This window comes from Uloborus diversus, chromosome 2 (assembly GCF_026930045.1).
Source record: "Uloborus diversus isolate 005 chromosome 2, Udiv.v.3.1, whole genome shotgun sequence".
NCBI classification, from domain to species: domain Eukaryota; kingdom Metazoa; phylum Arthropoda; class Arachnida; order Araneae; family Uloboridae; genus Uloborus; species Uloborus diversus.
In genome coordinates, this window is record NC_072732.1 from 142,037,122 (window position 1) to 142,050,457 (window position 13,336).

Sequence of the window (13,336 nt, forward strand, 5' to 3'; positions counted from 1 at the left end):
GAAGTAAAGTTCAACTTTATTACATTAACAGCCCAGCATCCACTAAAAACAGGTGGCTGCATTTCAAGTTCCATACTACCTTTTCCATCTGCCGAGCCACATATATTAAGTATAAATTTATTACTCATTTTACATTAGAAGTAAACTATCAAAATGATTTAGTTGTATTAACTAAAAAAACATTGAAGTGCATTGGTTACAAAGAATGTATATTTGCTCACACACAGTCGCTCTGACATATAAGCATCAATATTAAACAAATGAGGGACTTGAAAAGTATCAGTTAGTTAAAGGCACAGAAAATAGTAGTTCGTCACATCCATTCATGAAACCTCTTTGAAATCATTTTTTGATTCAAACGATGACATGATACTTCGAGATTTGATTTTTGCTCTTATGAAACCATCTCTTGCCGATTGACTAATCACAAACAAAGAAGCTTCTGTAACCACATTAGCACAGCGTTCTACCACCTGAGTGTGACAGGAGAACTAAACGAACGCAAAATTGGCGTTGGAGTTTTCAATCTATTGTTGAAGACTTTCTTTAGATATGCCAGCTAAAATAGGAGAGGGGTGGCAGTTATTGCACATTTTTGCCGGTTGATAACATCAGAATAATCTGATGCATTAAAGTTAATCCTTGAATTATAGAATTCTCTTATTTCTTCATGAACAGAAGCCACTTGTCTGGCCTTCTAAATCTTCGCAAAGTCAGTTCTCTGATGTACTTCGTTCATCAGTGATCACTGTTAAGAGAATATTTTCCGGGTGGCAAAAATAGGCATTTCGTTGAATGACAGGATCAATAATTTTTTCCGATTTTCACTTACGCAACGAGATGCTGTAATAACACTGATGAGGAACAGCAAAGTTTTATTTCAATTCCAGAAGAAGAAGAAGTTGCAATGGCTATACTCCCACCAACAGAGCCATCAACATTTTTTGGTGTTGATGTCTTTTCAAAAGTGGAACAAATGAGGCTTCTCTGCCAACGCTATCAAGAGTGTGCTACCAGTACAGCATTTCTGACATATGTGCGATGTGCTGCAGCAATTGCTTCAGAAACATTACAGGATTTTGGTACTGTGTCAAATAATTATCGCTCTAAAGTCGTTGATAGGAATAAAATTCGAAGACAGCGGCAGAAGTGTCACAGGTGTCACAGACGAAGTACGTCCTTCTCTCCAAAACCTGCAAACTAGAAGTGAAAGGGTTTGAAAAGTACATTTTTCGATAGCCAAAAAGTCAAAACTATGACAAAAAGAAATGGTTGGAGACAGATATCATAGAAGAACCATAAGCGAGGAATCCATGGTTGAAAAATCCAATTCTCTTTATTTGGGTCATGTAACGCCAACTTCTGGAACGGGAAAACATGTCGCGACAGCAATGCGATTTTTGAACTGAAAATTTGTTTAAGCCTTAAGGATCTTTTCGCTTTTGGCTGTAATGGCACGGCCACGAATACCAGAAAAAAAGAATGTTGCAATTGCGGCCATAGAGAAAAAAATTGGACATCCTGTCCCATGGGTAATCTGCGAACTGCATACGAGCAGCCTTTGCGTCACCTGTTCACATTACTTGATGGTGTAACTGCTGGTCCATGTGAATTTTCGCAGGACCAATAAGTAAATTGCTAGACAGGTGCGACACTTTACCACTGGTCCAGTTTGAAGCAATTACGCTCCTTGTCGTAGATGCTGGGCAGTTAATATAATAAAGTATAATTTCATTTCCACTTAAAACTGCATTCTGCACAGTCATTGCAAAAAAAAAAAAAAAAAAGGACTTTAAAAGAAAAAATACTGCAATGTGCAAAAAGGCTTGAAAAAAAGTCAGTTTTTGGAAATTTCACGAAATTTTACAAACTTGTGTGCAAACCTAATACTGCAAAGAATGTAAATAATTTTGAAGATACATGCAAAGCATGTTAAAAGGAAACATTTTAATGGTATTAGAACAAAAATTTTGAACCTTATTATTTTCATAAAAATTTTGGAAAATTGACATTTTTTCCTATTTTTGGAGAAATTTAAGCCTTGGTAGGACCCTCAAAGAGTTCTTCAAACTTGATAATATTTTACATGTGTATTGTTCTTACACATGCACAGCTTTTGGTGGGTATTCCAAATTAAGATTCGAAATTTCATTTTTTTCGATCCACCCTAGTGTGCACTAGGGTGGGCTGAAAAACCTTTTTTTGGAAATCTGTTTTTGGATAGTGCGGAAAAGTTGCTATATGGGCCCGGTATTGCCCATAAAAAATTTCGCTAAATTTGTTGAATATTTAGCCGGCGCTATTTGACTTTGAAAAACTGAAAAAAAGGGCAAAAATACACTTTTTTTCATAAAAGGGGGGGGGGGGGGAATCAAAAATAAAAGTTTGAAGCTAGTTTCAGCAAACAGAAGTATCTGTCAGTGAATTAGTTGAAATCCTCAAAGACTTTTATACATTTCGTAGAATATTTAGCTACCCTCCTTTAAGACTGAAGCATGGGAAAAATGAAAAATAAAAAAAAATAATGAAAAAAATAAGTAGTTTCGGAATAAGTAAAAACTGAAATGTTACGCAATATGTTACTTAGAAAAAACAGCGAAAATTCAATCAATTTTATGCGACATATGTACGCCAATTTTAAAAAATGCACACACTCAAATAAAAAATAGTTAGATAAGATGCTATTTTTTTAATCTTCGGTTCCAATTATTTCTCCTGGATTGAGAGTTAAGGAAAGTCATATTACATTGAATGAACCTGAAACAGGGCTTGAATCAGGAGAAAGCACAGAAAATGCAGATGACGATTTTAAATTGAATTATCCGCTTTCAAGAAAACGTAAGCGATGCACCATCAACAACGACAAGTCAAATGAGACTTTCTATGCCTCATACAGCTTTAGCAGCAGATCTAACTGGTGCTTCAAAAAGAGCAGAGGCTAAAATTGCTACAGCAGTTCTCGCTGATTTCGACTTAGTTTCTCCTAAACAAAACAAAAATATATGGTCGATAAAAACAAAGTTAGTCGATAAAAAAAGGAGCGAGCTAAGAGAAAGAGATTTAAGAGCAGTTAAAGGGGCAGCTGTAAAGAGTTTGTATTTTGACGGCCGCAAAGATTAAAAAGTTAAAAGCGCCCTTTAAAAGACATCTGGCCATCGAAAATTAGCATCTGAAGCACATGTAGCCCTGATAGAAGAACCAGGTAGCAAGTACATTGGTCATTTATCACTAACAGTTGGTGAAAGTGCTAGAGAAATTTCGCAAGGTATTATAGGCTTTGCAAAAAAGTATAATATGAGCTTGCTTAACTTATCGGTTATTGGATGCAACGGAACAAATGTAAATACGGGATGGAAAGGTGGAGTAATTCGTTTACTTGAGACATATCTCAAAAGACCTTTACAGGGGAACATGTGTCTGCTGCATACTAATGAGTCACTGAGGCATCTTATTCTGGAATTGGACGGTTGCACAAAGGGGCCACATTTATATTCTGGATCTATCGGACAACTTCTTAGAGATTGTAAAAAAAAATCTGGTGGTCAAATTTGATAAAGTTGACTGCAATCTTCTGGTTTTGGACATGGAAGATATAAAAAATTTAAGTACTGAACTACAATATTTGTATAGAATCTGTCTTGCCGTAAAAGATGGTAGTTTTCCTTCTAGCGTGGCTGACAGTAGCGCAGGTAAACTCAGTCGTGCTCGATGGCTGACAATGCAAACCGTTTGTTTACGCTTGCATATAGGCACTCCAACTCCATCAGAAAATCTTACAATGTTTGTAAAGTATGTAATGTTAATTTATGCTCCAATGTGGTTTGAAATAAAAATAAAACCAAACTGCCAGTATGGTTCCCAACATTTTTGGAACATGATTTCTCTTGCAAGGCAGTTTCCAGACAACGTTAAGGAGATAATTTTCAAAGTTCTCTCAAATAATGCACATTTCGCTCGTCCTGAAAAGCTACTGTTGACAACGTTGTTTGACTCAAGAAAATACATTCGGGAATTAGTTGTTAGGCGCATTCTGAACTCTAGAAATAAGAAGACGAGGAGCTCGGATGGTGTACGATTTTTCAAGTGTCCTAAACTCAATTTTGAAGCCGTTGATTATGTTGATTTAGTTGATTGGGCAAACTGTGTTGTAACAGAGCCACCTCTTACAATGCATCTAAAAGACCAACAAGTGAAAGAAATGTGCAAAGAACAGCCTACAGAGTTCACTTTTGAGAAATTTCCCTGTCACATGCAAGAGAACTTTTATTGCAGCTTTGGTTATTGTGTGAAACTAATAACCAAAGCTGCAATAAAAAGTTCGTGGTGAAACTGCACGAGATGGACACCTTCATGCCAAACTTCAAGCTAGGAAAGAACTTCCATCATTTGATAACAAGGTACAATATTATTCCAAAAAATAATATTCATTATACATGAGGTATTATAAATCAAATTTGAAGATTTTTTCAAAATTTTATTATCTCTATGTGTAATTCTAGAAAATGTGTGATACTATTGCGTGATAATAATTACTATGATTAATAGCGCTATTTAATTAATTAGTCTATGATTTAATTTTGGAAAATAATTTTCACATTGGTTTTTAAAGAATCTCAATATTTTTTCATTTTTCTCCAATTTTTGATGTCGGAAAGGAGCGGGTTAAATGCTCATTAAATCAATGAAACATTTTATGGGCTCGAATTGGCTCATTATATAACATTTTCGGTGCATTCCAGCAAAATATTTGGAATTTAGTTTTTTTTTAAAAAATCGACAAAAATTCATTTTTCTCTTTTTTTTCGGTTTTTCAGTGTCAAATAGCGCCGGCTAGATATTTTTTAATACCCAAGAAATTTTTTGTGAGTGCTAACTAGCTCACTATGCAACTTTTGTGCGCTATCCAAAAATTGATTTCGAAAAAAAAAAATTTTCGGCTTATTTTGGCCCACCCTAGTGTGCACCTCAAAGCGATTTTTTTTGAAAATTCGATGTGATTATTTTTCTATTCCAATTTTAAGAACAAAAATATCATAAGATGGACGAGTAAATTATGAAATTATCATAACGTGGAACCGTAACATGGGCACAAGCCAATTGGCGAGATATGAAATTGTCATAACGTGGAACCGCAACATGGGCACAAGCCAATTGGCGAGATACAAAATTATCATAACGTGGAATCGTAACATGGGTACAAGCCAATTGGTGAGATGCGAAATTATCACAACATGGAACCGTAACATCGGCACAAGTCAATTGGCGAGATACGAAATTATCATAACGTAAAACCGTAACATGGGGTAAAAGCCAATTGGTGAGAAAATTCACTGTACATTATTTGTAAATATACAGGCGAACCAAAAGACCTTTTAATTTTTCTATTACGGGCAAAGCCGTGCGAGTACTACTAGTAAAGAATAAAACTAGATATCTAGGTTTTTTTTATAAACAGCAATGTACATATTCTGGTTGTATATGGAGGCTTAATTGAAGTTCCGAAAGTCTAGGATTTTTTTTCAAGTGCGTGAAATGTCAGACCTCTCACAATTCTAAATTAGCCAAATTGTTGGAGTGCATCTAGCTGGAGCTAGTGTAATTTAAACATTTCAACTCTTTGCTGTTTCTAGAGGTACAGTATCTGAAGTCATGACAGCATACACACAGTGCGGTAAGACAAGCTCGGCAAAGCAAATCTGTTTTCAGAAAGAAAATTTCAAAGAAAGAAACCTACGGGCATAGTAAGATAAAAGTATAAAGTATCCGCCTACATAGCTCAAAACTGCAGTGGACGCCGTTTAATTGAATCAGTGGTTGATTGAATCAGCTCTTTAATGAATCAAATTGTCAAAAGCAGAATAAAATCCAGCTTTATTGAATAAGCCACTTCATGGAATCAAAACTGTTTAGAACAAACTAGCTGCATTGCCCGGCTTTGCCCGGTTCACCTTGATAATAAAAATTGTGTCAAGTGACGTATATTCAACAATCAGGCGTAAAAAATAAATTTAAAAAAAAAACAACATCATGATTTCCCTTCCAAACAATGACGACAGATATTAAAATAGTTTTAAGAAAATAAATCCAGAAAGATGGATATAAAATGCATAACCATGGAAACACAAAATAAAATAAGTTTAAGGAATTAAAATGCAAAAGAAAATGGTTCACAATTTGAATGGAATCCAGATTTCTTAAACTTGATTTAGAAAGGCTTGTAAACTTTTTTTCCTTTCGAGATAAAAGCTTATTTTTTCAACCACAGATCAAGTTAGAACTGGAGTATAAAAGGTCGCTTTTTCCAATGGCGTCAAAAAGAAAGCTGTGGGACCATTCCTTCACTTTTTATTGATTTATTTAATGAAGAAAGTAGTGCCTAAATTTCAGCTAAGCCTAAAAAAATCCAGCTAAAAACGCAATTAACTCCCGCTGTAATAAAGTTAGAGCATTGAAACAAATTGCGTAGAACGCGGAAAATTCTACCCTTTCTAACGATATGTAACATTAATATGTGCAAGTAATTTTCCACCCCCATATTTGAGAATTTATGTAAAAATTGAATGTAAATTGGAATAAAAAAAGAACTATTCATCGAATTTTATTCGAACTGGTCCGCAAACCTTTTCAGGACTTAAAGGAAGAAACTGCGAAAATTTCAGCGCAATCGGCCGGGTAGTTCTCGAGTTTTGCGAGTTCAAACACACAGACGCTTTTTGGGGACTTCATTTTATACTATGTAGAGATGTCATTCATATAAGCGGCGGCAACTGTATCTGCAGGAATAAAAATCAACATGCAGTTGGAACGTAAATTTTTTATTAGAAAATGCCTTTTGCTTTCAATCATGTATTTGTGAAAGCAATAATGAACACTTTTCATTAATTTATCTTCAAACTTTGGAGATAATCAGTGGTTAATATGAATATTATTAATAATTTTCAGTTAATACACACAGCTACAGCAAATGTATCTGCACAGCATCAAAGGTATCCATTAACCGCGTACACACAAGTGTCTATATTATCTAGCTATGCTGACGGGTATTGAAGCAGATTGTATTGTATAAATGCGAACAATAGCAGCAACAGTGATTTTAGAACTCAAATCACCAACTGGATTCACCAGTGTGAGTGATTAGTCAGAAGGCTCCATTATTAACATCACATTTATGGCAGAGTATCTATTCCCAACACACTTGTGACAGAGTGAGAGTGTTTCCATAATTTTGATAATTACCTGTCTCTATGAAGTGTAGAGTCTGTGACAGCTAAATACTGTGAAAGGCTCCAGAACCTATTTTTACTGTTGTAATTGTGTTGTTAAAATCACTGCTCTTGCTAATATAAAATAACACTTCAGTTGTGGCTTGAGTAAAGGTATTGCCCTGAAAATGCAATGTATGTACAGTCCTCTTTATTATTATTATTTCTATTTTTATTAATTTATTCATTCAAGTTGTTTTGTACTTGTATGCATGCTATTAGCTAACAGCCAAAAAAGTTACATTATAGACCTTCACAAAGGTTTAGTGTTTCAGTAGCAAAGTGTTGATGGAGTTTTTGTACACAGGTATGAACTATAGCATTGCATTTTAAAATAATTGATAACAATTTTCTTGGTATAATTTTTTAAAATATCAAACATGAAACAATTTTAAAATTTGCTTTTAAAACTGGTCTGTGATAAAGTAAATGTTGAAGTAATTTGAAAAGTGAATTGTGAATTGAAATGTGAATTGAAAAGTGAAAAATTATTTTATTTTGATTAGACTCTTGAAAGAGCAACGTCGTGAACAACAGAGAAAAAATGTTGAGAAAAAGAAGCAATTGGTTAACAAAGAGCAAGACAAAGGTAATGAGAGTGAGGATTTAGAAGAAGACTTAGAATGGTATCGCAAAGAAGTGGGGGAAGATCCTGATGAAAGTAGGTTTTTTTTTCTTTTTACATCTCTGTATGAACTAACAGTATTGTTTTCATGTAAAATACCCCTTCTTAATTGTCAACCTAATTTCTTTTTAATTGCTCTTTAATCAAATTTAGCTTTTTTTTTTTGGTCCTGTTCATAGATTAAAATCAATTTTTACTTTCCTCTTTGTCTATTTTGTTGAGTTTTTTTTCTTGATTTCTGTAGGTAAATATGTGTTTGGGCTAATAAACGTTTATAAATATAGCTCACATAATTCAAAAGCAGTAATGGATGACCCAATAGCAAAATGTCCGGTCTATAAGTATTACTTTCACTAGCCAAAAATTATTTGCAACTCCCTGTGATGTGGAACCAATCTTATTGAGATTTGAACTTGTAATTCTTCAGCTAAATTTGAATTTTTAAATGTGAGATAGATACCTTGGTTGATTGATTAACAGTAAATAAATAAAACTAGCCGCCTATGGCGGCTTGTGCAACCTGCCTGTGGCAGATTGGTGTAGACCGCGTTTGGCAATATATTTCATGGGCTTCTCCCCCTTCTTGCCACCTGCGGCAGTACTGTAATTAGTAACCAATCCATCAATTTTTAGCCCGATGCATCTCTGGAACCATTTCATTATTAACTCGAATTAGTTAATGAACATGTTTGAATAAGTTAATGAACATAAATTAATCATTAGCATGGCACACCTCTTGAACCATTATGTTGCCAGTCCGCCTTGCCTCTTAACCATAGACATCAGAAACTCATGTCTGTGATCTCGACCAGAAGCTCTAACCATTCAAAGATTGAAACACTCCGCTTTAAAGCATGAAAAGAGAGGGAAACTATAAGCACAGGGAAAACTGGCCATAATTTTGCTCATCCGAAATGTGGCCTAGGGAAAAAAGGATAAACAGGCAGGCTACCAAAAAGCACTTCCGCTTTGATTGGGAAAAGCAAAATTGTCTACAGGAGAAGCTATCTGATTTCAAACAAATGACCAGGGGAAGAATTGTGGCTTTAATTAATATCTTCACTAATTAAAGCCACACAATTATAACGCCTAGCTAAACATGTAGCCAGGAAAATTACGAATCTATCTATACCTGGTTTGATGCTAAGTTTTTGTCATTCAGCAGGAGTAGCGATAACATAGATAGATATAGTTAATATAATAATATTTTAATATTAGCAGTATAGCAGTTAAACGGGTAATGTAAAATCTGGTTCCACTGACATGGGAATAAATTTAATAAATGAAAATATTTTGTGCCTTTTGGAAAATTTAAATGCATTTAACATTCTAAATGTATCTGCATTAAGTATAATTAATTCAAAATAAATAAAAATTAAAATGAATCATCCAAAAAAAAAAAAAAAAAAAAAGAAAGAAAAAAGCAAAATATTATAGCGTATGTAATTTGGTTTACTTTGATCTACAATTCTGAGTAAATTGATAATTTCTTTCCTGATGTATGATTTGATAACTCATAATTATGGTAACATGTTATGTTATTTTAAAAAAAAGGAATCTTGCATTTATCTTACATATGCAATTACAAGTGTAATAATTGAAAATGCAGAATGGATAAGTTTCTTCGCGATAGTTTACCATTATTCAACTTAGATTTCAATGATTAATTTAATTAGTTGGTTTTTAACAATATTTCATATGGTAAAAATACTGAAATTAAAATACTCAAAATTTTATGTTCAGGTGTTACTTTTATATATTACATTTTAAATATTTGTGAAATGACAATACTTTTATTAGCTGCATGTTTTATTTTTAAAAAATATCAGTAATTGACTTTAAATATTTATGAACATTTAATGTTCCAAGGATTTTCCTATTTTTCATAGTTAACAGTTCTCCTGTTTCATACTTAAATGCTTTAATAATGTCATAAGATTAAAAAGAAAAAAAAAATGAAAAGTAAAAAAATTAAGGGAAAACATCTAAGAGTTTTGTTTAAAATTACATTCAATGTGATAATTTTAACCAACAACAGTTTCAATAAATTTTTTACTATGGTTCTTTACTAAAACTTTTCATTGTATGGGAAAAAAATGTTTACTTAGCATTTATTGAATATTTAAATTTGTTTATTATTCAGTTGCCGAATATTAAAGTATTCAGCGTAACCAAATATTCAATGCATCTCTAATTACAATCTTACTAGGTCAAACATCATAAGTTTTTGTTGTTCAAGTAAGATATTCCTAAGTGGCAAATCACGGGCCACTTGTGGCCTGCCAAAATTTTGTGGATAACCCAATCATGTAGTGGAACTAGCCAAAATGAAATGCTATGTTTGGGTGAACCTGAACATGTGCCCTTAAAACTTACTTTTTTTTTAGATTGGACCAGTTGGTCCTGTTAAGGATCCTTTGTTAGACAAACTCAGTAACTTTATTAAAGAAAAATAATGTATTTATTTAACACATATTAATGTTAATGTGTTGCGACTTGCACAAGTAGTTAGATGCATACCCAAGAAGAGATTAAAAAAAAAGTTTGATACTGCTGCTTTAGGTCTTCACCTCTAATACTTGTCCCTTTTTTTAGTTTTTCATGTTGTGTTAACCTGTTAAGATGTTGGTTGTGTTTAGTCAGTCATAGTACAATACTATACAACCAGCTAAGTAACCAATGTTGGAAGTTATGCATTAAAAACCTGTTCAATGACATGCACATCAGGACAAACAAAGACTCAAGACAAAGGAGCTGCAATTAAAACCAAAATACCTGTGGGAATACATGGTAGATTAAAAAAAAATAATAATAACCATTTCTAAAAATTAAAAAAAAAAAAAAATCCAAATGCAAGGTTAAACTATGTTGAACAAGAATTTTGATTTTTGTGTATTACAAATATTACTACTTCACTATTTCCTCCCTTTTTTTCTTTCAAATTTTAATAATTAAAAAAAAAAACCCTTGCAATTTTAGATGTAGCTGTGACCCACAAGCGGAAGTTTTCTTCAGCACCAGCTAAGCCTGCAAAGAAAATTAAACTCTCTGCAGAAAGTTCTAAATTAGCTAAGACAAAACATTCCCCAGACAAAAAATCCGAAAACAACAAAGCCTTTCAGCAATTCTTAGCAAAACGGAAAAAGAGAAAAGAAGCTAAGTTGTTGAAAAAGAAATCTATGGCTCAGTCCAGAAGAATTGTTGCTCAGAAAGCTAAACATAAAGAAGAAATGAAAATTAAAAAGAAACTGTAAATATTTTTGTGAATATATACTTTGTTAAATAAATGTTTTTGCTTTTTATAAAAAGATACATTTGTGTATGGCCAATTGTTTTTATAAAAAAAAATTCCTTGTATTGATTAACTTGACTTATCTTAACTGTTAATTTTGCACATCCAAAGTATGAAATTTGTTGTTGTTTTTTTAAGTTAATGAATTAATTATGTTTTTGTCTTGCATTTAATTTGATACGACTTGTGACTTAGAAAACTCAAGTGTTACTGGTAAAGCTGCAGAAAAAATTCATTGACACATAAAAATTTCAACTCAATGGCAAAACACATTTTAAACTATAAGTTCAAATTAAGCTGAAATTTTTATTAAGGAATATAAATTTGTCCAAGCTCTCTGGTACAAAAAGTTTTGCAAATTAAGAATCTTTAAGGGGGAAAATGTGCATCTTGGATAAAATGAAATGCTAGTGATAAAATTTCATAAATAAAAAGTGCTGTGAAAAAATACTATTTAAATCAAATGCACAGAGCAAAATTGTGAGAAATTGTTTAACCAAATGAAATTGACGTAGTTTAAAGTATGAAAATATGTGCAGATTTTCAAAATTTGCAGAGTTCTTTCTTTAATTAATTTGTTTATATGAGGTCTAATTCTATGTTACAGGATTGACACTTTTAAATATATATATATATATATATATATATATATATATATATATATATATATATATATATATATATATATAATATATATATATATATATATAAAACACTCCTCATTTTGTTTAAAAATAATTAAGTAGTTTTTCAATTTGATTTGTTAATTTAAAAAAAAAGATAAAAAAATCTTGCTATTTCAATTTTACCTTTAATTGATTTAACAATTACCTTCAGATAATTTAGACAATTAATGTATTCCTTTATATGTCTAAAAAGTGAAAAATAAATTAAAATATCGTGTTGATTTTTATTTTCAGAAAGAGAAAATATCTCTTTGTTATCTTCAAGCTGAAAATGAGATCATCAGAGTGGAACTTGTTTAATTACATTTTTTACAAGATTTCACTTGGTCCCTTGAACTTTATTTCAAATCAGTATTAAATTTTTTTGATTATTTCTCTCTCTCTCCCCCCCCCCAATTCAAAACAATCCAAAAGTGTTTTAATGCCTTTTTTGTGAAACTTTTGATCATGTTTGTTTGCTGCAAACAAAGCTTTCGACTGTAAAATATTTCCCCCCTTTCACTCACCTGTTAGGGGCATGACAACTAATATCTTTTCCCAATCCCTCTGACTAAGATGACATATTTCGATGACTGAATTTAATAATGTGTTTGAGTAAACCACTCATTCACTTCAAAGTATATTCTGGAACATTGCCATTACTTGTGAGGTAGAAAAAGAAATTGGAACTAGCTGCTGAGTATGTGATATCATCATTCCAACCACTTTGTCAATATTTTTTCGAAAAATGAGAATAAAATTCTAAGAAGTTTGAAAATGGAAAGAATTGCTAGCGATGTAGAGATCATAGACTTGTAGAAAGTGTTTAAAACAAGCACAAGACAAAAGAAGGATCTGTAAATGCCCAAGGCCCATCATTTAAAATTTTTCCTTGGGTGAGACAAGGCCGTATCCAGAAATTTTTTTCGGGAGGGGCCCAGATTAGCACATTGCCCTAACACACACACATATAGTATATATATAGACACATCAAACGCATAAAAATGTTAACATAGAAGACTTTTTGTCTCGATTTTTAATGATTCCACTGTTTGGACTGTTGTTATTTTAATTTCTTATTATTTTTCTTATTCACCTTGTAGTGGTAGGGATAACAGGAGAGTGTCCCTTTAAGTCGGATGTAGAACATCCATAATTTCAGGGGTCCGAGGGTTTTTCAACCAAAAAATTTTCGAAAAAAAAAAAAAAATCTGTATTTTGAGGCCTTATATTAGGTAATTGAGACTACAAAAATATGAAAAAAAAAAAAAAAAGGGCAAACAAAGTCTTTTAAAAGTTATACATTTTTTTGCAAATCAAGATCAAACAAAATAAAAATTGCTTGCTCGAAAAATCATGGAACTTAATGGACAGAGAGGAAAAACGAGAGAGGAGAAAAGAGAATCACTTCGTCATCTGCTCATATCCGCTTTTAGTGAAGTTTGTTTTTGATCACTCCTCCTACCCCCATTTTTTTTTTTCATTAAATGCC

The 13,336-nt window shown here is 32.4% G+C and overlaps 1 protein-coding gene across 1 annotated transcript in view; it reads left to right on the forward strand.

Moving 5' to 3' along the window:
- LOC129217380 (suppressor of SWI4 1 homolog) overlaps positions 1 to 11,196 on the forward strand; it is a 28,028-nt gene extending 16,832 nt beyond the window's left edge. The window contains exons 7-8 of the mRNA XM_054851671.1: positions 7,769 to 7,923; positions 10,867 to 11,196. Of these exons, the coding sequence (XP_054707646.1) occupies positions 7,769 to 7,923; positions 10,867 to 11,141 (430 nt within the window). The 3' untranslated portion in view covers positions 11,142 to 11,196. The remainder of the gene's footprint in view (positions 1 to 7,768; positions 7,924 to 10,866) is intronic.
- Positions 11,197 to 13,336: the final 2,140 nt, after the last annotated feature.